Source organism: Macaca fascicularis, chromosome 14 (genome assembly GCF_037993035.2).
Source record: "Macaca fascicularis isolate 582-1 chromosome 14, T2T-MFA8v1.1".
Classification (NCBI taxonomy): domain Eukaryota; kingdom Metazoa; phylum Chordata; class Mammalia; order Primates; family Cercopithecidae; genus Macaca; species Macaca fascicularis.
Window position 1 is genome coordinate 77,712,335 of NC_088388.1, and position 26,921 is coordinate 77,739,255.

Sequence of the window (26,921 nt, forward strand, 5' to 3'; positions counted from 1 at the left end):
TTCAAGATTATTCATGCTGGCTTCCCTCACCTTTTCCCCCTCTTACTACTGCCACAAACATCCTAAGCTAAGCCACTTCAAGCTACTCATCTTTCCTAGAAAATGTCCTGATCTCCCATCTTAGTATATGTTGCAAATCTTTGACTTCTACAATTGGCTGCTGCAAGTTGCTTGCCTCTTCCTTTTATCGCTACCTACTCGCATCTAACCTCCAACACCACCTTAAATTCCACTTCCTCCAAGAAGCTTCCCTGACCATCGGTTGAGAGCAATTACTCTTTTTCTGAAACCCTTGTAGTAATATTAGTACACCAAAGTCATGATCCAATTTACATGGTTCCTCTGGCAGTGTTACTGAATGAAGTGCTATCCAAAACCTGATACCTGATTTACCGGCAGTTTCGGCACAAACCTTGGTAATAACCAATGGCAGAGTTGTGCAGGGGATAAACACGGGCTCTGAAGCCAGAGAAACCTGGAAGTGAATCATCATTTTCTCAGAGTGTCTTTGAGCAAGTCACCCGAGTTCTCCGGACCCTGGTTTCCTGGGAGTAACACCATCTGCAATGTCAGAGGTTAATGTATTTGCTGTTTGAATAAATAATGAAGCACATACATGAAGGAGCTCTGTAAAATATAAAATTTCCATTGAAAGAACAGGGTTTTTTAGATTACAAGTTATAATAACAGCAGTTTGATTCAGGAAGACAACTAGAGATTTTGTACAAGATATCAGCTTGGGCATCCAAATAAAAACTTCATTCTGAAGCCCAATTTCAGGAGGGCTTATATTTGCATACTGAAGAGATCCAATTCTGACAGAAAACGTTCCAGGGCTGTCAGGGGAAATTCTACTAAATTACAAATCTGCCAGCTCTTGGTTTATCAACCTTTAACTCTGGCAGTATTTAGCAGCATGCTTGTCTGGGCCCAATTTTCCAGTCTTTGATTAAATGTTAGGAACTGACCATCTCATTGTGTCTAAACCTCCACACTACCTCCCAGGCAACTGGTAGGCTCTTCCATGCCTCCCTCTGACACTTCCCTTCCTCTCTATGCCAGTGTCAATCTCCTCGATATTTATTATTCTGAACTTTGATTTTAGGCTGTCACTCGCTGTTGTGAAGGGGTACAGGAAATGTCAAGTTTCAATGGCTATTATTCCTCCGGAGAAATTCTAACCTTGAGTTTCCCCTCCTATAACACACCTATACAGAAATAGCCTAGCTTGATTGTTTCCTTTTGATGTTTAATTGGATGTCGGTGCTGTGCTTTCTGGGCCGAGAAGCTAATGCTTCTCAGAGAAGGAACAATTCCGGGTACACAAATGAGACTTGTAACAGTGGAGAATGCTCAATGCTGAATCTAATTTTCTTTCCCATCCATGAACATAAGACAATTTCTCTGGCATTAAAGCATCTCACTCAGTCTTTCTGTCATTAATAAGAATTAAATTCTGTTCCCTCAAATTTAAATGTAATTATATTTTGCCTCGTAAATAAAATTGAATTTAGCTCTAATGCAACTGCTATGTTTAGAGCTTTAATTATTTTAACCCGGTTGCTACTTTAAGCTTATTTTTGTGAAAGCATTGAGTTTATTTTGCTGTCAATTGTGACTTCATTTGATAACAGGGCTTTTCAGCACCATATCCGTCTAGTCATTATTGTTACTATTTATGCTTTGTGATTCTCTTTCCCTTTGGGAAGGGAGGAGATTAATAGAGACTAAACTGAAAGCTTAGAGGATCTGAGTATGAATTCTGGACGGTCCCGCTCCGTTAAGGTAGAATCTAGGCCAGATTGAGTTGAGAGAGCCAAAGAGAGAGACCTGATGTGGAGTCTGAAAAGGAAACCTTCAATGTTCATTGACAATTATTTTAAGCCAAGATTTTCAGCGCGGCATTCAGCGGGCTCCGAAGTTTGGATCCTGCCTACTCTGGCCTTCTTTTCTGCCACCCACCCCTGCAGCTCCTATCTCCAGCCGGAATGAGGCGTGACTGTCTAGCCAACCATGCATGCTCTCTACTTGTGCACATGCTGTTCCCTCGGCCTGCGCTGCCCTCTCCTCCTTGGCCACCAGGGGGCCTCCCCTCAGTCCCCTTTCAGGGTCTGACTCACAAGTCTCTGGCTAGTGACAACCTTCTCCGGTTCCTCTCCCATCCCATTACTGGCCTAGTTCACTGCTTCTGCTTTTGTGCTCCCAAACCCTACCATACGCACATCCATCAGAGCTCCGCTCATGCTGAATAATTAGGCGTCTCATTTCCTGACCAGGCTGTGGGGCTGTCTGATCCTCAGTGCCTAAAACAGTGAATGCCCAGCACACGGGAGAGGCCGGAAAGATTCAGTGAATGAATGCAGTGAATGTGTCAGTGTGGGAGCAGGTATGGAGCTACTGTGGGGTGCTGTCTCTGAGGAGGTTGTGCTCTTCTCTGGAATGGACCTCAGGAAGCTCGTTATGCTGAGAGGAGGCTGACCCTAACTCCCTTGTGCTGTGGGCCACTGACCTAGTTGTTTGGGGATAAATGTGTCAGCTTTTATCGGACTCTTCATCTAGATAATGATCTAGATAACGCCTCTTCATCTAGTGTCAATGACCAGTGTTGGGGACTGGGGAAAGGGGATGATAGAGAGACTCAGAAACTGCAAGGAAACTGCACCTCTGAGAGAGCAAGCGAGTTGTTTAAGGTTACACAGATTCATATCCAGGCCTTCTGGCTCCAAACCTTCATTGTATAAACTGTCCAAAGAATTAAATTTGTTAGAGTCTAAGGACTGTTTGGATAATTCAAATCTAATCATGCATTCTAAAACTATATACAACTACTTCATTTATTGACTGCTTACTGAATGCAGCCACCATATACATGTTAAATCCGATTTGGAAAACAACCCTGCAAGGCAGGTGTCATTAGCCATAGTCTATGCTTAAGCTGAGTCTTGAAAATCTAGCCTGGTCCTACTCCAAATTTCTTGCAATTCTTGCTGACTGCACATGTTACCTCCAAACCTATGCCACTGAATCTCTAAAACATCTTCACCTGTTATTCCATGAAACTCAATTGCAATCAAATGATAAGAATCATAAACCCACAGCATGAGCATTTTACAGGCAAAATCTCTGCCATGTACTGCTTCTGTGAGCCAGCAACCCTAAGGAATAAAATATAGTGAGAGGGCCCTCTCAAATAAAAGTCATTTATGGGAGACAAGACTAGAGAGCTCATATAGCAGTGGAAATGAGGAATAAATTTATAAGGCTGAGGAGAGAGGCTATGGGGGTGAGGGTGGGGAAGGAAGACCTGACGGAGAACCAACAGGGGCAAATGATGAGTCTAAGGGATGGCTTTTGAAACGGTACAATGGAAAATGCCACAAAGTCTAAAATCTTTAGAAGCCATTAAGCTCTGGCTGGGCGCGGTGGCTCACGCCTGTAATCCCAGCACTTTGGGAGGCCGAGGTGGGCGGATAACAAGGTCAGGAGATCGAGACCATCCTGGCTAACACAGTGAAACCCCATTTCTACTAAAAATACAAAAAAATAGCCAGGCGTGGTGGCGGGCGCCTGTAGACCCAGCTACTCGGGAGGCTGAGGCAGGAGAATGGCGTGAACCCTGAAGGAGGAGCTTGCAGTGAGCTGAGATCACGCCACTGCACTCCAGCCTGGGCGACAGGGCAAGACTCCGTCTCAAAAAAAAAAAAAAAAAAAAAAAGAAGCCATTAAGCTCTGAAAGAAAGGCAAGCCTTTCCAATTCTAAGGACCATCTCAAAGAGATTAAATTCTTTCCCTTTTCTGAGACAGCTCTGAGCCAAGAGGGTGAAAAGCCAACTAAAGCACTTGGAAGGGGAGATGGGAGGAGCTGTTCTGCTCAGCAGTGCTGCTGAGTGTACCCCCTTTACATAAATGTTGATGAGGCATCCAGCCCAGCAGGCCTGCTCCCTGGGGAAGATGGCTTGAAGGAGGTGAAATGATGCCAGCTCTTGTCCAGGAGGCCTTCTGGCTGGCTGGCACTGCACAAGAAACTAACATGATCTAGGTCTGGGAAGTGACAGACAAGGAGTGCAGAGATTTGGTGTTAGCCCAGCACACTGTGTGGGGAGTGGGAGGGAAGGGGCTTGTGTGGAGGCAGGGAGGAGGTGGAGTCCTGAAAGAAGCGATTAGGTTCACTCTCAGGTAGTGTGCTGGTATCTTCCTGGACAGAGCTTTTGGCTGCAGCCCCTCTCTTCCCTGTGTCCCCAGTGGGCTCTTTTTCTTTCTTTGACTATTCACTGGTTAAGTCATTCATGCAATAATCACCGACAACCTAATGCATGTTTGGCCCTATGCTAGGGATACTGAGAGGCCTTGACCTCACAGAGTTCACAGCCTGGTGAGAGAGAGAGAGAAAGAGAGAGACTGAGAGAGAGAGAGAGAGATAGATTAGAATACATTGGTCAATATAACATAGTGTTTAGGAGAGACCTTGGAGCCAGATCTGGTTTGAATCTGGACTCCGCCACTTATTAATCGGGTGAGGGTTGGGGGAAAAGGGATGCCGGTATGTAATTTAATCTTTCTGAGCTTCAGTTTCCTCATCTGGAAATGGTAATACTAGTAATACTTCCTTCCCAGGGTTCTTATGAACCTTAACTAAGATAAGGTTGCAAAGGACTTAGTTCAGTGCCTGGTACATGCTAAATATAAGAAATGGATGGCTCTTTGTTACTCTATCCTGTGGCTTGTCAGAAAGAAAGATAAGACTGGCCACACGAACACCTCTTTGGATACAAAGGGGGCATGAGGCAAGAGCTGAGGACTTGGGAACAAAGGGCCTGGATTTAATTCAGACTGCCACTGGTAAGCTGAGTCACTTAGGGCCGGTCATTCCCCCTCTCCAACTCTTTTCTATCTGCTTAACAGCAACAGCAGTAGCCACCTCCCCACCATCACTACCACCACCATGATCAGGATCATCTTCCCAAATGACTCAGGAAGTGAAGTCCCACTGGGGTCTATGTCCTATGCTCTTCTGGGCCATAAGAATCTGTTCCAACAGTTATGTCGTGTGGTTTATCAGGAAGGAAGACCACATGCATGAGGCTGGACTGAAAGAGGAATTTCTGAGATGAGACTGGAAGCCAAGTTGCCAGGAAGCCAGGGAACTGAGTAAACACTTGTATAAAATCTGACTTCACTGTTTCCATAAACCTAACCAACGTGCTGGGGAACTTGTCAGCTCACATTTCAATACAGGGCTGGTTGTTGAGTGCAGGGCATGTTGATTTAAGCTGCTTTCATTAAATCCTGTTCTTGGTGCCAAACAGCAAGACACTCATCTCAGGGAATAGTCAGTGTTCCCTCCTGGGAGGCAGCAGGCAGCAGGGGCCCATCTCTGCCAACCCAGGAACCCAGAACCAATGCTGATGGTGCAAGGATCACTTGGGATTTGTCGTTTGGCCTCCAGCTCCTGATGGGAGGGACTGGGCAGTGTCTGTGCCAGCCCTGCCATGCCAGGCAACAAGCAGCATACGCAAGATGACTAGAGCTACCACTTGTCCAGGGTGTGAGCTGTGCCAGATACTACGAGAACCACTTTGCCCATATTTCCTCACCTAATCCTCACAATGATTCTATAAAGTAGTTTTACCTAAGGGAAAATTAAAGGTTAGAGGGTTAAGCCACATGCTGAAGCCATTCAACGAGTGGGGAGCAACTCTTCTCCCAAAAAGCCCAGTGTCTGTTCTGTGCCCTGTAGTTAACTCCCTAAACAGAAAGATAGTTTCTTGGCTTTAATGAATCCAGGTAAAGAGGCATTCCTTGCTTGGCTTCACTGCAAAAACTCAGCAGTTTTAAAACAGCTTTCACTCAGTGAAAGTGCTCTTGGAAGGGAGGTGGTAGAAAGACATTAAGTGCTTATTCTATGACAGACACTGTTCTACGTGCATAGAAAAATCATGTACTTTAATGATTACATAACATGCTGAGGTAGGTACTATTATTATCTCCATTTTTCAGATGAGGAAACTGAAGTCAAGAAAAGTGAAGTTTCTTGCCAAGGTCACACGGTTAACATGTGGCAGAAGCAGGTTGGAACTCAGGCCAGCAGTTCCTACACAGCAGGGGCTGAGGAGAGAGAACAGTCGAAACGCCCTCATTCTCCTTCAAACCAGTTTCCAGAGGCAAAGTGACAGCTGAGGAGGAACGTGGCCTGTGGGGAGTGCTGGGAGGCAGGCTGCCCTAGTGCGGGGCCAGGCCCTGACTCCCAGTTTCCTCCCTCACCAGCATGGCTCATGCAAGTCACGGCCACTCCTCTAGCCTCATCACAGGAACGGGGGCAATACCTGTCATCCCAACCTCACAGGGTTGCTGTTGCGCAGGGTGTGTGTTGCTGTGTGAAACATCTTAGTGTGCTGTGGGACACTCAACAAACACCAATTGTTTTTACTATTACAATACTTTTAAAGCTGCCTTTTAAATTCCTGGCCTTGTGGCAATCATGGGACCCTTCTAGTCATTTATAGGCTAGAGATTTAAACACTAGAATCTATATTTCTGAAAGGGATTTCATCTTACGTCTTATTATCAAATGTCTTTGTTAATATCAAGTGCTCTACAATGAGTGTTTTAATCATCATCATAACAAAGCTAACAGGTACTGAGCTCATATAATGGGCCAAATCTTTTTTCTTTCTTTTTTTTTTTTGAGACGGAGTCTCACTCTGTTGCCCAGGCTGGAGTGCAGTGGCACGATCTTGGCTCACTGCAACCTCTGCCATCCGGGTTCAACCAATTCTCCTGCCTTAGCCTCCCGAGTAGCTGGGACTACAGGTGCCTGTCATTGCGCCTGGCTAATTTTTGTAGTTTTAGTGGAGACAGGGTTTCCCCATCTTGGCCAGGCTGGTCTTAAACTCCTGACGTCACGATCCACTTGCCTCGGCCTCCCAAAGTGCTGGGATCATAGGCATGAGTCACCGTGCCCAGTCTTTTATTTTCTTTTTTTTTTTTGAGACGGAGTCTCGCCCTGTCACCCCGGCTGGAGTTCAGTGGCACAATCTCAGCTCACTGCAAGCTCCGCTCTGCCTTCCAGGTTCACACCATTCTCCTGCCTCAGCTTCCCAAGTAGCTGGGACTACAGGCGCACACCACCACGCCCGGCTAATTTTTTGTAATTTTAGTAGAGATGGGGTTTCAACATGTTAGCCAAGATGGTCTCGAACTCCTGACCTCATGATCCACCCGCCTCGGCCTCCCAAAGTGCTGGGATTACAGACGTGAGCCACCGTGCCCGGCCTTATTTTCTTAAATAATTCTCACTATAACTCCAGAAGGTAGGTACTATCATTATCTCCACTTTATAGCTTCAAAGGGTAAAGTAACTTGCCCAAAATTATAATTAGTAAGTAGCAGGGCCAAGATTTGAACCCAGATCTGTCTGACTCAGGGACTTTCCTCATCACATGGCTCTCTCTTGCCTTTGCACATGAGGACACATATGTGTTTGATACCAGTTATGGGGAGTGGTATAGCCAGGACTGAGGAAAAGGAGATCTCATAATTCTATTCAAAGTCCCTTCTAATAGTTCTGTTGTTTCTGTTTACCGAGCTAACTAAAGAATACTTAGTAATCTCATCCAAAGTTATACCTACCTCCTCAGATGCTGTGGGGTTTCATCAGGGATTAACAGTGCAAGACGCAGTTATATACCTATCATAAATTAGCTTTGTGGCCACATAACCAACAATGCAAGCCAGCATAGCTTTAAGAGGACCATTTACTATATCACTATAAACAGAGCTATATAAAAAGAATTATTCCTAAGACCCTGCACATCTGTGCTTACAATCATGTCTTTCCACGAGCTTTGCAAACAAGGATAAAAGTCCAATTTAGATTGTGTATTGAACATCAATTCTCTATTCAACAGGGAAAGGTAATTCAAAGTATCCCAAAGGCATGAATGCTGCATGGATCTCATTTCTGCCAAAGGTCTCAACCATCTTTCTTGGTCATAGCCAGAACTGTTAATACACAACATAATGAGCTAATCTGAGCCTCACTTTGTTTAAACAGCGTGGAGTGCAGAGGAAAATGATTTTGAGTAAAAAAGCATAACTGGAGATGCTATCACTTTTTAGCTTTTTGTTCCTAGGCAGGATCACTTAAAATTTTTCCAAGCCTTAGTTTCTTTCTCAGTTTACTTCTCTTCATTTTGTTGCTGTTGTTCCCCTCCCCTTGCCCAGAATGCACACTCTACAAAGGCAGGGATTCTTTGGTCTCTTCATCCTCTCTGACTGGAAGAGTACCTGGTATACTGTAGGTGCTCAGTAAGTATTCACTGGTTAAAGTATTATGTAAATTGGTAAAACATGGATAACTGACACCTTTCTTGTAGGGTTTTTGCGCAGATTGAACAAGAGATTAGATGTGACCATAATCAGCTATACACCAGTACTGTGCTAGGTGACTCATGTATGTTCCCATGTAATCCTCACGTTGAAAGAACCTGTAAATCATAGTGTTTTCAAACAGAAGGGTGCCGACATAATTATCCTTTGTACCTTATATGTACAAACCCTGTGATGAACCAAATGCCACAATCAAGAACACATTCAATCATGTGTTCAAGCATTCATTCATCGCTATTTATTGAGCAGGTGCTGTGGGTCAGGCCATGCTGAGTCCTGGGGCTGCGAAGGTGAACAAGGCATGTTTGCTACCCTCACGGAGCTTGGTGACTAACAGAGCATTTGGCTAGAAGGGCAGGTGAGGGCCAGATCCCAAAGAACCCTAAATACTACACTGAGTTTGGACTTCATTCTGAGAAATGGGTGAAACCAAAGGGTTTGATGGCTGGGACAGGCATCCTATAAAGCCCACCCCGACAGAGCTTACCTAGGAACACTTTCCCTATGGCCTTGCCTCCAGGGATAATGTCTTAGCATGAGATGAGATTTCAGTGAAACACATCTATAATTATAAGTTCCATTGTTAAGGGGTAGTTTGGAATCTCAGGGCCACTACTATGGAAGGAATGATATAAGGATGTAATTTTTGAATCCTCTCTTTAAGAGTAGAGGTGTTGAAGGCTAGAGTTCAGAGAAAGAAGAAAAGCACTCAGAGGCATGGGGAATGCATTGCTACGTGATTGGGAACAGTTACGTCCCTGATCAGGACTGAATGGTGACCATGTCACTGTGGAAATCCCCTGCCTCTACCCATGCTTCTTCTCCCCACCCTCCCCACCCCAACCCTCATTCCTCCCAACCCCCACTCCTCCTCCACCCACCCTTCATCCCCCTGCATTTACCGATAGAACAGTCGTGTCCAGTCCAGCTTGGGTCACAGCTGCAAAGCCCGGTGTCCGGGAGGAAGGTTCCGTGACCTGAACATTGGTCTAAGCATGTGGCCCTGGGGGTCTCGCAGTTGGTACCTCCCCATCCCACAGAGCAGTGGCATTCACCTCTCACGCAGACACCCCGGCCTGAACATGTGGGGTCCATGCAGTCCACTGTGAGATGGAGGAAGGAGAACATAGGTAAGCATCTGACCAGCAAAGGTGAGGCTTCTTTAAGCAAACTACTTAGCTTTGTGACCAAGGGGCTTCACACATTCTGGTAGAAGGATGCAGAGGCCACTTAGTAAGGTGAGAGCAGTACTGTGGCAAATAGCAGACCTGACTTCTCAACTCCACCCAGGTAGAAATCCCTATCTCTTCATTTGTGGGGAGGACACAGTAAGAAACGTGCCTCAAGCATCAGCATATCACTTTATGTCTACTAGACTCTGTTTCATTCACTTCTGAATCTCCACCTCCTAGAACAGTGCCTAGCATACAGGAGGTGTTTAATAAATCTTCATAGAACAAACTTTTATTATCACTTCATAACGCAGGCTTATTTATGTGAGCATGATACTAAAATAGATTCCTTAATTTAAATGAGAATTTATTTTGAAACTTAATTCCATTAGATTTTATCATCTTCCCCAAATTCTTGAGATTGATATGAACTTCACTTTCCTGGCCAGGTATGGTGGCTCACACCTGTAATCCAGCACTTTGGGAGGCTGGGGTGGGAGGATTGCTTGAGGCCAGGGGTTTGAGACTATCCTGGGTAACACAGTGAGATCCTGTCTTTACAAAAAAAATTAAAACATAAAAAAAAAATTAGCTAGACATGGTGGCACATGCCTGTAGTCCCAGCAACTTGGGAGACCGAGGCAGGAAGATTGCTTGAGCCCAGGAGGTCAAGGCTGCAATGAGCTATGATTGTGCCACTGCACTCCAGCCTGGGCAGTGGAACAAGACTCTGTCTCTAAAAAACAAACAAGCAAAACGATAATAAAAAACTTCACTTTCTTGAGGGCAAATACTTCAATATGTGCTGACTTTGCGCAGCTTCTCCTCATGTGATAGGTGAGTCACATAGTGGTGGCTCACAGCCAGGCAGGCCTTTAGTGCTCCCAGGGCCCAGGGTCAAAGTGGTCTTAAGAGACCGACAGAGAAAGAGGGAAAAGAGAGATACATTGTGGGTTATCTGCTCTGTGCTTACACTCTAAGCACTTTATATACACTATCAGATTTAGTTATCTCAGTAACCCAGTGAGATACAGATGAGAAAACTGAGGCTCTGAGAGGTAAATAATTTATGCCAGATCACACAGCTAAACTCTGCCAGAGAGGAATTCTTTTCCTGATTTCTAAAATTGTGGTAAAATACACATAACTTAAAATTTACCACCTTAGCCACTGTTAAGTGTACAAGTCAGTGGTGTTAAGGACGTGGATACTAGTGGGCAACCATCACCACTGTCTCCAGAACTCTTTTTATCTTGCAAAACTGAAACTCTGCACCCATTAAACAACTTCCCATTTCCCCTTTCCCTCAGCCCTCGACAACCACCATTCTATTTTCTATCTCTATGAATTTGACTACTCTAGGTACTTAATGTAAGTGGAATCATCCAGTATTCATCTTTTTGTGATGGCTTATTTCACTTGGCATAATGCCCTCAAGGTTCACTCATGTTGTGGTATGGCCAGAACTTCCTTCCTTTTTAAGGCTGAATAATATTCCATTATATGTTCATACCTCATTTTGTTTGTCCATTCATATGTCAACAGAAATTCAGGTTGCTTCCACCTTTTGGCTATTATAAATAGGTTGCTATGAACACGGGTGTACAAATATCTCTTTGGGACTCTGCTTTCAATTCATCTGAGTATATGCCCAGAAATGAAATTGCTGGATCATATGGTAAATTCTATTTTTGATTTTTTGAGGAACCATCACGCTGTTTTCCATAGGGGTTCTACCATTTTACATTCCCACCAGCAGTGCACAAGGGTTCCAATTACTCCACATCCAGAGAAGACTCTGAAGCTCTGTCTGATCTTGAGGCCAATATTTCTATCAGGGGTTGACTTTCCCTAATCAAAGCTTTAGTTACGGGGCTACAACAACATTAACAGAGACCTCTGATCTTCTGCAAAGCACTGCACGGAAAAGGAGAAGAGTACTGAGAATTAACTGAAGTGGCTCCAGTTCATATGGAAAGTGCAATAGGTGGCAGAGAGACGACAGGATTGGTAAAGGAGGTCGATTCATGTTTTTTCACTACCAAAAAGTTGTCAGGTCTGTCTTTCTCTTTAGGGAGGTAGGGATTCTATTCATTTTGTAATTGTGAGGGGACGGTGGTATCCTGGGGAGGAGGGGCAACATGTAGCTGTTGGAGAAAGGGTGCTGATGGCACTGTGATGAGCATGGTCAGGCCCCTCCTAATAGGAACTCACGAGGGAGCCCTAAGCTGCAGAAGAAAAAGCTCTCCATTTGGCCTCTGAGGACCTAGGTTCAAGGGTCAAGGGACAAAATGTACTGGTTCTAGGTCCATGGTCCAATTACATAACTGCTCTGCGCTTCCCATCTATAAAGCAGGTATGGTAAAGATACTGACTACTGACTTCTCAGGTTGCTACGAGGAGCAAATGACGTTATGATTTCAAAGGACTGTATAAACTTTTGCAAAGAAGTTATCTTCTCATCCTATCAGGACATTCAGTAGCATAGCTTGGGGCAAACTGTGGTCAGAGCTCATTTATAATTCAGACATCCTTTAAATGTATTTATTAATTATATTTTATAACCCAGTATATTTGATTTTTACATAAAAGACTGGGAAACCCAGGCTGGGTATATAAGAGTCACAGATACAAATGGGCAAAAACTTTATAAGTGGCAATATTCTGGGAACATTTATTTTGAGAACTAGCTTATTAAGAAAGTTATTTTGCTCTTTAGGGTCTTAAAGGTGTTCAACCTAATAACCTAAATGATAAATAAGATGACCAGGGTTCAGGAGTGATTATTTGGTAATAACACAGTAATGATCACAATAACAATTAGCATTAATTTATTCCCTCTTCTGTGCCATATTTTGCTATTAAGCATTTTATAGACATTATCTCATTTAATCCTAACAATGTAAGTATGAGGTAGCTACTTTTATTATGTTCATTTGATAGATGAGGAAACAGAAAGCACAGAGAGGTTAAATAACTTGCCCAAGATCACACAGTAGTATGGCAAATGGAAGAATTTAAATTTGAATCACCCTTTCCTGGTTAGGCCTCTTGCCATTTCCCCTTACAATCTTACTGGTTCAGAAATACATGCATGCATATATACTTATATAAACACAAAAAATGTCTTAAAAATAGAAATCAAAACAAGAAAAGAAATAGAGCAATGTGGAGGATTAATGAAGTCAAATGAAGGCAAAGAATCTCTTCTCCTGCAGTCTCTGGACTCCATTCAAAAATGGTTAGAGCATGACCTGTTGGAATTCCTGATAATTAAAAATAATAAATGTAATAATAGCAATAAATTCTCATGACCTGCCTCAGATCTTGGAACCTCAGAAGGATTATTCTGGCCCATTAGGCTTCTATGACAATCCCCTAGACCCAGAGAGCTTTCCAATTTGACAGGAAACAACTCAGCAATTCCTATCCTGAGGCCAATAAAGGTATTTCCTTTTCTGTAAGTGCCTGAACCTCAACTTTGGGTTGAAACTGTCTCTGAGAATCCCAGGGCACGCTTGAGGTCGAACCTATAAATCTCCATCATTAGCAAGCAGGCTGGGAGGGTGCCAAGTTCAGCAAGAGGCTCTGGGTGGCACAGGCCTGTGCTTCCTTAGATGTAATGAGTCTCAGGAAAGACCCAGGAATCAGCAAAGTGAATCCTACACTCCCAGCAGATGGTCCAGGCAGAGAACAAAGATCAGAAGGAACTGATGAGAGGCTACCTCCAGACAATTAATCTGTGCTTCTGAAGGTCAACTGGGCCAAGTGATTGTGGAGCGGGAGGGAAGTTTTAAGGAAGACTGCATCTCAGGAGGGACGGCAGCTCCCGGAAATCAGGCTGAATCAGTGGAGGTTCCTGCTGGGGCTGGGTAGACATCGTCCCTGTGCTCTACTGATCCTACAGGGCCAGTATCTATGCCACAATCATGCTCTGCCAAAGAGGTGGTAGGTAGACTCTGCCTCTGCCTCTGCCTTTGCATTCTGGAGCCTCTGGGGTGGTGATTAAAGTTGACTTCTTCCCATCACACTGGGACAGCTTCAGGAACAACAGTGATTTCCCAAGGAGCTGTGTGCAAAGTGGGGAGAAGCGGCCAGCTTGGGGTGGAAGGGAGCTGTGATGAAGGAGTACGAGCAATGGTTAGGGAGGTGGACTGGCCTTTGTCTGGAAGACAGCCTAACTTAGTTTCCTCTTAGAGATGGGCCAAACAGTTGTTTTTTCCCCTTGCAGAGCTTGCCATTACAGACAAAATTTCTGGCAGAAGCATAGCCCATTAACAAATGATGAGGCCTGCATGACCAGGCTGCAGACACAGGTCTTTCCCCAAAACATGCCACGCTTCAGTGACCACACAAGCTATTGGACGCTCTGCAGGACCAAAAACACAGGGTCTCACTTTTCATTGTGAAAGGTCTAGGTTTTTTCTTTTCTGCTCCTCCCCCAACTCCTTCCCAGTGTCCTACTGGCTCCGTTCAAGCTTTAAAAAGTATGGGGCAATAAACTTCAGAAGAAGGAATGGGGAGAAAAAAAGTGAGCTTGTTAGCTGATGTTTTATAAACACAGTGAAACCCGTAGCACAGAGCAGACGGAGGAGGGGAAGAGAATGGTCGAGGACAAAGGCCCCGAGAAAACCCCGTTATAAACACAAGGACAACGCAGTGAAACTTCACCAGAGAAACAGAAATAATAATGGGAATCAGTACCAGATGGCCCTCCTCAGAAAAGAAAGCAGGAGTGAGAACATTTCTTTTCAAACAGATAATGTAAATCAAAGTTCCCAAACATTTTTTTCTCTCTTATAAATAACGCTGCAGCTCTGGGGCGCTGCGCGACGCCAGATCATCTGGGAAAGGACAACTGCCTTCTCCTGGCCCACACAACATGGGTGGGATTGGAGGCAGCTCACAGTTTCAAGAGGAATCTCCTCTTTATTTCTCTTTCCTTCTCAGGGTCTTCACCTCAAGTGACTCAACTAAAAAGGGACAGCAGATGAAGGTCACCATTCTCTGGCTAAGAAGGCCCAGTTCCTTTGTTCCAGGGGTTGGCGTTCCTTCTCTGTCAGACAGCCCAAAGTAATCCCCATCAAAGTTAACAGGTCTGAATCAGGACTTCCAGCCACGCTTGAGGTTTATATACAGCTTGTCTCAGAGAGGCAATGCTTTTCAGACACTAATCTCTTCTTGTTCCCCACTCTTTGAAAATGGGCCTGTTAACATTCTGTTTTATTTTTAGAGCAAATGATGCCTGGGAGGGGCTCTCTGTTAAGCAGTAAATGGTTTAGAAGATCGGCTCTCCTTGGAGCCTCTTCCACCCACTGGGGAAGGTGCCAGGGTGCTAGATGGCAGAGAATGGGAGGTAATGACAGGTGCACAGCATCATCCATCCGTTTCAAACGGGAAATTCCAACCATTTCAAAAGACCTTGGATGAAGTGACTGGGGCGAAACAGGAAATGTGCTTCAATTGTCCCCAGAATAATACTAATAACATAAGAGCTCACATTTATGGAGCGTTTACTATGTGTCAGACACTGAGCTAAGTGCTTTACATGGGTCATTTAATTCAATCCTCACAATGGCCCTCAGAGGAAGGCATTCCCATTTTATAGACAAGGGAACTGAGGCTAGTTAGTGGCAGGGCCAGGATGCAAACCTATATCTGATTCCAGAGTGTGCACTTTTAACAGCTACTTTACATTGCTTGCGAATAAGGCTCTTCCTCTCAGCTGGAAACACCATGCAGTCAAGAAGGAAGAGTCCTGGATTTGAAGTGAGACCTGGGCTGAATCCCAATTCTGCCATTAGTCAGTTCTATGACCCTGGGCAAGTCACTGCCCTTCCCTGGGCCTCAGTTTCTTCATTTGTGAAATAGAAATTTTCATTTATTTCACCTGGTTGGATTTTCTAGTAAAGAACAGATGTTAATGTTAAATCAACAGTTCACTTTTCTAGCCTCAATCTACACAACCATATATTTATTTTATAAAGGAGAGAGGCATGCTCATGGGCACTGAAGAGCCATACACATGAACACACATACACGAGTGTGGTGAAAGAGGGCAGAGTTTGGAGGCCTATAATAGAATCACACTTCAGAAATGGAGATTAAAAATGAGCAGATGAGCCTAGAGGGGAGTGAAAAGAACTTGGACTATGGAGCCAGAACGACTGGGCTCAAACCCAGCTCTGCCATCTACTAGCCATGTGTCCTTGGGCAAGTTATTCAACCCTCTGAGTCTCAGAATCCCCAACTATAAAGTAGAGATGACTACTCCTCCCTAATTAAGGTTCGAATTACATGATACGAGGCTTCTAGCACAGCCTTGTATATGGCAAGTGCTCGATACATGACATTTCTCTCCTTCACTGACCAGGACTCTGATGTGTTTGACTTCTTCCTTTAGATTAGTTATTGTCGCTGGTGGGTGGGCTCCTCGCTTGGGGAGATGGGGTCACAGAATGGCTCAGGAGGCTTCCCTTGCTCCCTGGTCACCCTCTTGGCACTATGTGCCAGCCTCTATTTCAGTTGGCCGGAGCTGCCAACTGCAAGTCTTACCTTCCTCACAGCTCTCGCCCTTGTAGCCAGGATTGCAGATGCAGGTGCCCATGATGCAGGTGCCATGGTTGCTGCAGGCCACATCAATACACTGGTTGGTGGGCACATCACACTCGGCGCCTTTCCAGCCACTGTGGCACAGGCATCTGCCCTTCATGTACTGGCCATTTCCGCTACAGAGCACGGGGCAGGAAGCTGGGGAGACAGCACCAGAAGTCTGGCATGAATCAATGTCCAGCACACCCCAACTGCCTTTGTCCCTTCCTCCTCTTGTCCTGCCTGGCTTGACCAGTAGCCTCAATTATGTTGCCACAAACACCCATGTGTGCCCATCTGTCTTCTTCTCTTGCTTTATTTCTTTCCATTTTAAACACATCTAGATTTGTAGGTGATGGTGCACAGTGCAGGACCTGGCAGGGTAGGTATCCACTTAACCCCATCCCCTTCATATTGCTGATGGGGTACAGTGGCTGCCGGGAACCTCAGACAGGAAGCTTCAGTCTGTTCCTCCATCTTACTGGAAAAACCAGTGGCTGGGCCTCCTGCCTGCCCTGAATCCCTCCTCCAGCGCTCTCCTCTAATAACACTCCATTTGCACTTCCGCACACCTCATCTGCAGCGCCACTTACTGTCCTCTTTAACCCAGCAAATCTCAGCTTCCCTTGCCTTTCAGGCCTCCACTCCAGCCCCATACACCACTGTCCCCTTAAGAGGAGAGCAGAGCCCAACTTGGCTCTTTAAAGTATTATCTTTTCATTCTGCCTCTTAGCGTAAAGGGTTTTGTGATCTTCTTTACGAAGGATACTATATAAAAATAAATTATACTGCATTGTGGTATAAGTACTTACCAGTCTTATCAAGATCCAATAAGGCTTTTTTACACATGACTCTTAACTTTAAGTGCATACGGGACGAGACGGTAATTCTCGTTAGAAGGAATGACTCATCTCTCTCTGTACCACGTTTCCCTGGCCCCCACCTGGCTTCTTTCCTTTTTAAACCACTCAGCAGGTAATCACTGTGTTTCCTTGGGCCTGCTAGCTTTGCTGCCTCAAACTGAGTCTATCTCACATTAGGAAGAATAAACAGACTCTCATGGCATAGTACTTGCAGGGTGTAGTTCACGCAGCCTGGAAAACCATCTCTGCCTTCTACTTACAAACAATTTCTCAAGCCTCAGGGCTCGGGTGTAGTGTCACCCTCATTTGGGAAGAATTCCCTGAAATCATCCCTTCTACTCTCAGACTGCTCCTCCCTTCTACTCCGATAGAAGCTCCCTGCATTTAACTGTGTTATAGTATATTTCTCTTATTATTGTACTGCTTTGCAGTTGTCTATTTACTTGTCTGTCTCTGAGACCAGACTCAGAGCTCCCAGGATTGGGTCTTGCCTAGCACAGCACCAATCCCTAAAAAGACACGAAGCAAATGGCTACTGAATAAGGGAAAAGGTAAAAAACAAAAGAAGGGGCCATGTTAGTTTCCCAGGAGAGTGCCAAATTCTCAGGATTGCAAATCTCCTTGACATTTTCCTTGTTAATTATTCCAGGACAGAAATGATGGCCATAAGTACGGGATAGATCGTGGGCAGCCTTTTAGATTATCTCCACAATGTTTATCATGGGCACTGACTGTGTCTAAATATCAGGCACCATTAGGGTCCTGTGTAGAAAAAAGTGGCCTGGCCTTCTCAGTCCCTCCCCTTGGGGTCTTGGCCGATTCTGCCTGTGCTGTTAGAAGGTAGCAACGGAGCAGTCCTCAGACTCCTCATTTATAGGCCAGAGAGACATCACACTAGCATGAAGATAAACTTCAAAGATGCATGGCCAGGGATGATCATTCCTATAAGAGGAAATCAACTTTTAAAAGAACCCCCACTGCCACTGCACCTGCCCCAGCAACAGACACCAACTTCACTGTGACCACCCCACAGTGAATTCGCCCTCCTTTCCTGACCTCCCCAATCATCCACATATGGATAACAGTGGCTGACAAGGTTATGGCTCTGCCTGCACACCTCCCTCCAAGGGCTTCTGGAGAATGGCCCTTGGAAACCCTTCTCGTGGGCATCAGAAGGTGGGCTGGATTCTACACTTGCTCTGAGAAGTGGAAGTGAGCTGCCTGAGGGGTCTGGGAAGCAGAAATCCAGAGCTCCAATGCAGAGTTCTCACCTCTGCCACAGTCGGGGCCCAGGAAACCCAGGAAGCAGTGGCAGGTCCCAGAGATACAGTCACCATTGCCATAGCAGTTGCTGGGGCAGTTATCCACCGACTCTGGGGGGAGAAAAGAGAAGAAGAGTTGAAAACAAATTTCCTTACCCAAATACAGAGCCCAGGAATCAAGCCTTAGGTTAACCAAGTCCCACATATTTGAGCTATTGTGGCCCCGTCACTGAAAGGAATGAATGGAGTTAAAATTCTGTTACTTTTACTCTTATGGAAGCACAGCTCAATTGACGTTATCAGAAGTTCTGGAAAATCTCTGCCTGAACCAAATTTTTATAAATCAAATTTGTATCTCCAAACACATTAGAGATTCTTCAGCTAAAAACACTGAGAGAAAACAGTTTAACCTGTGAACAGTGGTTTTGTCTGGATGGTGTGTTATTGGGTGATTCTTATAGTCTTCTTTATACTTTTTGTATTTTATGCTTTTCTCAGAATGGACTGATATTCCATTACTTTGTTTTTACATAAAGCTACTGAGCATTTACAAATCTGTCTTTTCCCACCTCTGACTTTTCATATATCCATGTAGGTCCCCCACTGTCTCTCACTGCAGCCACTACACCAGCCTGAGGCAGGCCTTTCAGCCTTCCCCTTGCTGCTCACCCTGATGTGTTCACCACCCAGCAGCCTAAGTGATTTCTTTGAAACAAATCTTATTCTATCACTCTCCTTCTTAAAACACTTCAAGGGCTCCCCATTTGCTGAGATGAAAAAAATCCAAGCTCTTTCCAGAGGCAAAGAAATTTTCTTCTTTGGCTGGGTATAGTGGCTCATGCCTGTAATCCTAGCACTTTGGGAGGCTGAGGCAGGTGGATTACTTGAGGTCAGGAATTCGAGACTAGCCTGGCCAACATGGTGAATCCCCATCTCTACTAAAAATACAAAAATTAGCCTGGCATGGTGGCATATATCTGTAATCCCAGCTACTCAGGAGGATGAGGTGGCAGAATCACTTGAACCTGGGAGGTGGAGGTTGCAGTGAGCCAAGATTGTGCTATTACACCCCAGACTGGGCAACATAGTGAGACTGTGTCTCAAAAAAAAAAAAAAAAAAAAAAAGGTTTCTTTCCTACTCCCTCTGCATTACTTACAGCCCCAGACACGCTGTCTGTCATGCCCCCCTTTTGCAGAGATGTTCCTTTCTCTAACTCCTCCTAATACATTTGGTACATGCTCTGTGTGACAGGTCAAGAAAATATGGAATCAATTTCAGAAAGATTTTAATCAAAAGTCAGGCACTGTTTTGTAGCTCCTGTTGGTAAACCTATTATCTGGAATGCATGTTTATTTGGAACAGCTCATTTCTCAATAATGTTGGATGTGAAATGAAGCACAGAAGCAACTATGTGCTGAATGCCTTCTTCGTGCCATGTATTTCCACAAAATTTATCTTATTTCACTGTCACCAAATCTGACAAGCACATATTGTTATTCCTATTTTACTTAAAAAAAAAACAAAAAAAACCCACAACAACAAAAAAACAGGTGGCTGAGAGAAATGAAGTGACCTGTGAAAGGCCACAGATACTTTATCAAAAAGGTAACACTGGAAAGACTAGAACCCGAGCCTTCGGGCTCCACGCCTGGCCTTGCTGCAGGACACTATGCTATCTGGGTCTTGAAGGAACTTATTCCACAGCAGAATCCAGGGAAATGAACAAGGCATATCTATGGTATGGGATCCCCTAATTTTTGTGTCCTGATCGAGAAACGCAGGCCTTGACCGCTCTGTGACCGACACAGCCATTTGCAACTCTTCTGCAGGCTGGAGTCCATGCTGAAGCCTTGAACATTCTCAGGTACTGAAAAAGGTGTTTAGGTTGTTTCCCAAAACAGTAAAGAAACTAGCCCTGGCCTTGAGCCAAACTCCTTAAATCCCCATACAAACTCCATACCCTGGGCACCTTGCTGTGGAGATACCTAGGTAGAACATCCCTTTCTCTTGCTGTCTGCACGAGAATTGCTATGGCACTCTGTAAGTTCCCCTAATAAACACTTTGGACTGATCAACCTGGCTTTTAGTGCTTCTTTCTTTGCAATCCCAACCAGTCCTATCTTGGGATAGTTTGGGGTACCCCCTCATGGGAACTTCCCTGCCTCTACTTTTGAGGTGACTCTAGCTATGGGTTCACTGGATGAAACAGTGGGACAGTGAAGCCCATCCTGAAGGCAGCAAAGGATCTATTTGTAGGATAGAGAATTCTATGACTTTCAGAGTTTGGAGGGATCCTAGAGACATCCAGCCCAACGATCTCATTCGGTAGAGAAGGAAACTGAGACCCAGAGGAAGGGCAGTGACTTGCCCGAGGTCTCAGAGGGAACCAGTAGAGTCAGATTTGAAAGTAAAGGAAAAGGTCAGTTAGGCAGGCAGAGTTAAGGATTCAGTCTGTTGTCTTAGCTCACAACTATAAGTCATGAAGCCAAGATCTAGGCCTCTGTTAAATGAAATGTTACTACATTAGATACAAGGCTTGCCTATAGGAAATTTGCAGCTTAATTGGGAGAACAAAATAATAAGTCAACTGTTGAATGAGGCATAGAAAAAGTTCTGCCTGGAGGTAAGAAAACCTCGTTTTGGGGTCTACTCTTTTAGTACCATGATCTGTGACCTAAAGCAACTTCCTTCCCCTCTCTGGGCCTCACCTTCCTGATACGTGAAATGAAGGCAATGGTGGAGATGATTCCCTGCAACTGCTTCCTGTTCTAAAATTCTGAGTCTATAATTAATTAAGAGATCAAGTGTGGAGAAAAGGCATCTAGACAAGGGCATCAAAACTTAAATGCAGCATAGCACTTAAGGGTAGTACAGTGGCAGCTGGAATGGGGCAAAATTAGCAGAGGGAAGGCTTCTCAGAGAGCGTGGGCTTGAAAAATGGCTTGGTGATATATAGGTGGAGGCGGCAGCATTTATAGTATGGTGCATTTTCAAGAAATGTCCTTCTTCAAGGTCTTCCACTATTTTTAAAGTTTGGAAAAATGGTCCAAATGTGTGGCTCCTTTTGTGAGTGGGCAATTCCACTCACTCAGTGTTGTCTCTGCTAACACAAGCAGTGTTTTATATTAACACAGAGTTAAGAATAAGAAGGTCTAATCCAACATGTGACCTCATTTCAGGGCAAAATGGTCTGGGTCCCGGTAGAGCAAGGCTTAGGCTGGGGACCTGAGATCTCTATTCTCCATTGGCTTTACTTGGAAGAATCCATGTTCCCAAGACCTTCAAGTCAGTAGTGGATTCCTAAACACTGATTTTAGAAAGGACCATTTAGGAAGTTTCATTCTGAATATTCTTTTAAAAAATGAAAATTTTGAGTAGTCTAAGGCAAGATAATTTCCACTTTAAGCTACTGGGCTAATTGTACAATCAGAGAGACAGTCCTGCCTGCAGGGCTGCAGAAGGAGTACAGAACAGAAAGGCAGACGGCCTGGTTTCCAGGTCTTGTCCTGCTACTGAGTGGTTGTGAACTCTTGGCCATGCCACATGACCTTTCTGTACCTGTTTTCTCATTATTGCACTTGCTCCTCCCATATGTTCCTGCCTGGCAACTTCTACTCCTTCTTTCAAATCTAGTTCAAATGCCACCTCCTTGGAAAGGCCTGGACATCTTAAACAGGCTAAGTTACTTCCAGAACTCTTTTCCCCTCACCCTTATTAAAATACCATATAGGCTTCATTGTTGACTGTGAACTCCTTGAGGATAGAAATTGAGTTTATTCATTTATGTATTTTCCCTGGTATTCAATCCAGAGGAGGGTCTCAATAAATATTTGTTTCTACTCCTGAAAGAATTCCACTAGATGAGCTCAGAAATCCCTCCCAGATCTAAATTTCTATGGTTCAATCCTTCTCAGACCCAATGGTATAAAGTATATCTCCTAATAAAATTACTATAAATATAAGCTGCATTTTTAACAGGATCAACTACAGATAAGTGTTACATACTTTGTTAGATTCTGATTTCCTGAGTCTGTGAGATACATCCTGTTTATCATCTGCTAAAAAGCCTTCATAGTGAGAAAGGGAAGAAAGCATATTTTCTGTGACTGAGTGTAGTGTTGGTTGCTAAACCTGACAGCATAGAAGCCTGTTTGCTACAAAACTTGCCCCAGGCTACTGGTGTGAGAAGGCAGAAGTTTTAGGAGACATGAAATAATTTTAAGATAGCAACAAGGAAATGGAAAGGAGATATATAATGTTTTCTTTTGATAAAATGTTTATGTATATATTTATCTTCCACTTGGAGAGATTTCAACAACTTGAGGTTCAGTTAGGATCCCACAAATAATGAGTCTCCACTGACCAGGTATGTCTGTGCTACAATCTAGGGCAGAAGTTACATTCTTTGGCTTGGGAAAAGTGTGAACTTTAACGCGTAAGTACTGTGGATGTTCCCAATCAGTGTTTGTTGAATTTCTTCTCCCACAGTCTCTCCTGCTTTGCTCATGTTCACAGTGCAGCTGCCTTCATTTAGCAGAAGGTGTGCCTTTAGATCTTCTTGGATCCAAATTAAAAATTCAGCAGCCTATGAATAACTGATTTTCATAATTGGGTATATGGCATGTTGGAAAACAGGGGCCTTTCCCCCAGCTTGTTTTTCTATCACAGCAGTGGGCCCTGGTAAAAAATTTGATTTTCAGCAACTTGTTTTTCCTTTCATCTGTATTGGAATGCAGAGTTTAAGTGTTTCCTTAGCTCATTCTCTGGACATGTGTTGTGAGTGGGAGTGTTCTTTGGATGTTGAACAAGATATTGCTTGAAATACAAAGGGGCAACTGAAGAAGGAAGAAAAGACAACAGTGCTGCTTCCCAGTGGAGACATGGGAGTCAGGAACCCACAGAGGCCTCAGGGAACCCACTGCGGTGCCTGTTTTGACTATTCACTATTCCTGATTTGTTTTCAGAAACAAGTCATTAGCGCTGCTATGTCAAGGTGAAAGATGATCACAGCTGATAACTAAGTTCTCCTGAGTCCAGGGTTGATGTCGAGGAAAGTCTGCCCTCATTTGCATCCTTCTGGTTTTCCTTTCTAAAATCCTGAGGCCTCATTTCGTAGGAAACAAGGAGACACCACAGAAGAAAATCCTGTTAGGAGAACTACCTGGACAGCCCAATTGCCTCCTTAACTGTCTCACAGGGGCAGTAACACCAGAAAAGGAAAGGCAGCTTTTCTCCTCTGTCAGCTCACCACAGCATGGGCATACCTGCCTCTTGCCTTGCTCTGAGTAGGCAAACCTCTGTGGACATGCAAGCTAGATGCTGGACTCCAGCATCAAAGACAGAAGGAACCAGCTTTGTGAACGAGGTCAAGGCCCACTCGACATTCTCATTCTCTCCTTTCTGCTCACCCCACACTTTTCCCTCCCTCCCAGAAGCTCCTGTATGTTTTGTTCCCTTGTGATATGTCCAGGCTGATAGAAACCTGTATTTACTACTAATATCTCCTTCTGTTTTTGTTGTCTCCTTAAATCGTAAAAGTGGTTGTCAGGAACTCTTTGGGAACACCTGGTTGAAGTACCAAGGTTTACCCACTGCCAGAGATCTACCTTCTGACTCCTCCTGGCTTCCCTGGAGACATTTATACTTTAGGTTACACCTATTACATTCCCTTTGTTCCTGAAATAGAAAGATTGGATTTATTATTAGCAACCAAAATGAAGAAATGGAAACAAACTAGATAGCATAGCTGGGATTTAATTCCACAACAACTCAAGGTTGAAGGAAGAGTCCAAGAGAGATCCTCTCATTCCCTCAAATGGAACTTTGAAAAGCATATCATATATTCTAACTTAATCTTTATAAGAATTATGAGACCTAGGTGCTTATGTCATCATTTTACAGTCTCAGATAGAGAATGGGAGATGAAGTCACCTTCTCAAGGTCACACAGCTGATAGGGGAAAATCTGGTAGGTGAACCTGTCCTATATGCAGCCAAAGTTTGCAGCATTTGGCCTGGACCAAAGTATGAGCTCTGGAACCCTTTCCAGCTAGATGCCTTTGGACAAGCCATCTCTATACATTAGTTTCCTCATCTGTGAAATGGGGTCAATGGTAATACACATCTCAGAGAGTTATTTTGAAGACCAAACAGGGTGATGCTATGCATGTAAAGAGGTTGGGCCAGGACCTGGCAGAGCTGGTATTTTGGTTTTAAGGAAGGGTCACACATGCCTTCCGTTTATGAATTAAAACAACACGCTGACTTGGTCTAATGAATCCAAACAAGGAAATGTGGGTTTCTGGGGGGTGAACACACACACATACACACACAAGACACATGGAAACTCCCCATGGTAAAAACTGGAAAGCAAACACGCAATGCTTCTGAATGTGAAGAAGGCAGGGCATTTGGGTAAATTTTCTCCTGGGGGAAAGCACTGTGAAAGCAAATTAAACTTGTCTCCCAGAAGCGCAAACACAGGCAGGCTCATGCCAACATCTGAAAGAAGTTTTCTCCCAGTGCACTCTAGATTGGCACTGGGCAGGTGCCAGGTGCTGGAAAGCTGCTCCATGGCCTGTGAGGTGTCGGTCCCTATAGGTGCTCCAGTTTTCTTTGCAGATGATGGAATTCAAAGGCCTTCAGTCTGCAACAGTCTAGGTCAATGCAATGACAAAAATTTGACAAAGCCCTTGACAGACGGGGCTTGAAGCCAGTTCTGTGCTGACATTTGAATTGGAAGATCTGTTTTCAGTCATATCCAGAAGTCTACCAAACACTATTAAAACCTCCTTATACGAAAATTAATTCAAGATGGATTAGAGACTTAAATGTTAGACCTAATACCATAAAAACCCTAGAAGAAAACTTAGGTAATACCATTCAGGACATAGGCATGGGCAAAGACTTCATGTCTAAAACACCAAAAGCAACGGCAACAAAAGCCAAAATTGACAAATGGGATCTCATTAAACTAAAGAGCTTCTGCACAGCAAAAGAAACTACCATCAGAGTGAATAGGCAACCTACAGAATGGGAGAACATTTTTGCAATCTACTCATCTGACAAAGGGCTAATATCCAGAACCTACAAAGAACTCAAACAAATTTACAAGAAAAAAACAACCCCATCAAAAAGTGGGCAAGGGATATGAACAGACATTTCTCAAAAGAAGACATGCATACAGCCAACAGATACATGAAAAAATGCTCGTCTTCACTGGCCATCAGAGAAATGCAAATCAAAACCACAATGAGATACCATCTCACACCAGTTAGAATGGCAATCATTAAAAAGTCAGGAAACAACAGGTGCTGGAGAGGATGTGGAGAAATAGGAACACTTTTACACTGTTGGTGGGATTGTAAACTAGTTCAACCATTATGGAAAACAGTATGGCGATTCCTCAAGGATCTAGAACTAGAAATACCATATGACCCAGCCATCCCATTACTGGGTATATACCCAAAGGATTATAAATCATGCTGCTATAAAGACACATGCACACATATGTTTATTGTGGCACTATTCACAATAGCAAAGACTTGAAATCAACCCAAATGTCCATCAGTGACAGACTGGATTAAGAAAATGTGGCACATATACACCATGGAATACTATGCAGCCATAAAAAAGGATGAGTTTGTGTCCTTTGTAGGGACATGGATGCAGCTGGAAACCATCATTCTCAGCAAACTATCACAAGAACAGAAAACCAAACACCGCATGTTCTCACTCATAGGTGGGAACTGAACAATGAGATCACTTGGACTCGGGAAGGGGAACATCATACACTGGGGCCTATTATGGGGAGGGGGGAGGGGGGAGGGATGGCATTGGGAGTTATACCGGATGTAAATGACGAGTTGATGGGTGCTGATGAGTTGATGGGTGCAGCACACCAACATGGCACAGGTATACACAGGTAACAAACCTGCACATTATGTACATGTACCCTAGAACTTAAAGTATTAAAAAAAAATAGGTCTAAGGAAGTATCTAGAAGAAAGATTGTTTCCTTGATTATATTCAGTCTCGGTTGTTTGTTAATTATTTCTTTGGGGACAAACCAACTTTTACCAATAAGACTGTGAGCTCCTTCAAGACAGGCTTTATGTCTGGTTCTCCGAAGAGTCTTGTGAGTGCTAAACACAAACCAAGAACTCAATAGTATTTATTATATTGATAAACTAAGCAGGAATACAAGGGGAAAACAGAGGAAAGAGGTCAGAGAAGTGGGGGTGCCACAATAATCAGGTTCCAGAGGAGATTGGTGGCCAAGAAACACACTGTTTCCTTTCCCTCTATTTTTTTATTATAATGCCTAGAATAAACAGTGATAGGAAGTTCAATTTCACATTGTACTCTCAGACCATATTTGGAGTTCAGCAGTTCACATCTGGGAGTCACACTTAAGACACTGATGAGATATGACTCACATGTTCATTGAAGAACAACCAGAAAGATAAAAGAACTTGAAACTACATTTCAAATAAAGAATTCTTGAAGGAATTGAAAATTTAGCTTACTAAGGGGGTTATGACATCTGTTTAAAAATATCTGAAAGGTAATTAGGTGAAATAAGGACTTTGTTTTGTGGCCCTAATAGGTTGACCTGAGTCCAGTGAATAAGGACTATAGTCCTT

General features: G+C 44.0%; 1 protein-coding gene across 18 annotated transcripts in view; it reads right to left on the minus strand.

The window, feature by feature from the left end:
- The window catches only part of TENM4 (teneurin transmembrane protein 4), a 791,957-nt gene that overhangs the window by 138,381 nt on the left and 626,655 nt on the right, over nt 1-26,921 (minus strand). For all 18 annotated transcript variants that reach the window (XM_065528783.1, XM_074014900.1, XM_065528781.1 and 15 more), the window contains 3 exons: nt 18,286-18,387; nt 16,116-16,310; nt 9,291-9,491 (listed from right to left, as the gene is read on the minus strand). In XM_065528783.1, coding sequence (XP_065384855.1) covers nt 9,291-9,491; nt 16,116-16,310; nt 18,286-18,387 — 498 coding nt within the window. The remainder of the gene's footprint in view (nt 1-9,290; nt 9,492-16,115; nt 16,311-18,285; nt 18,388-26,921) is intronic.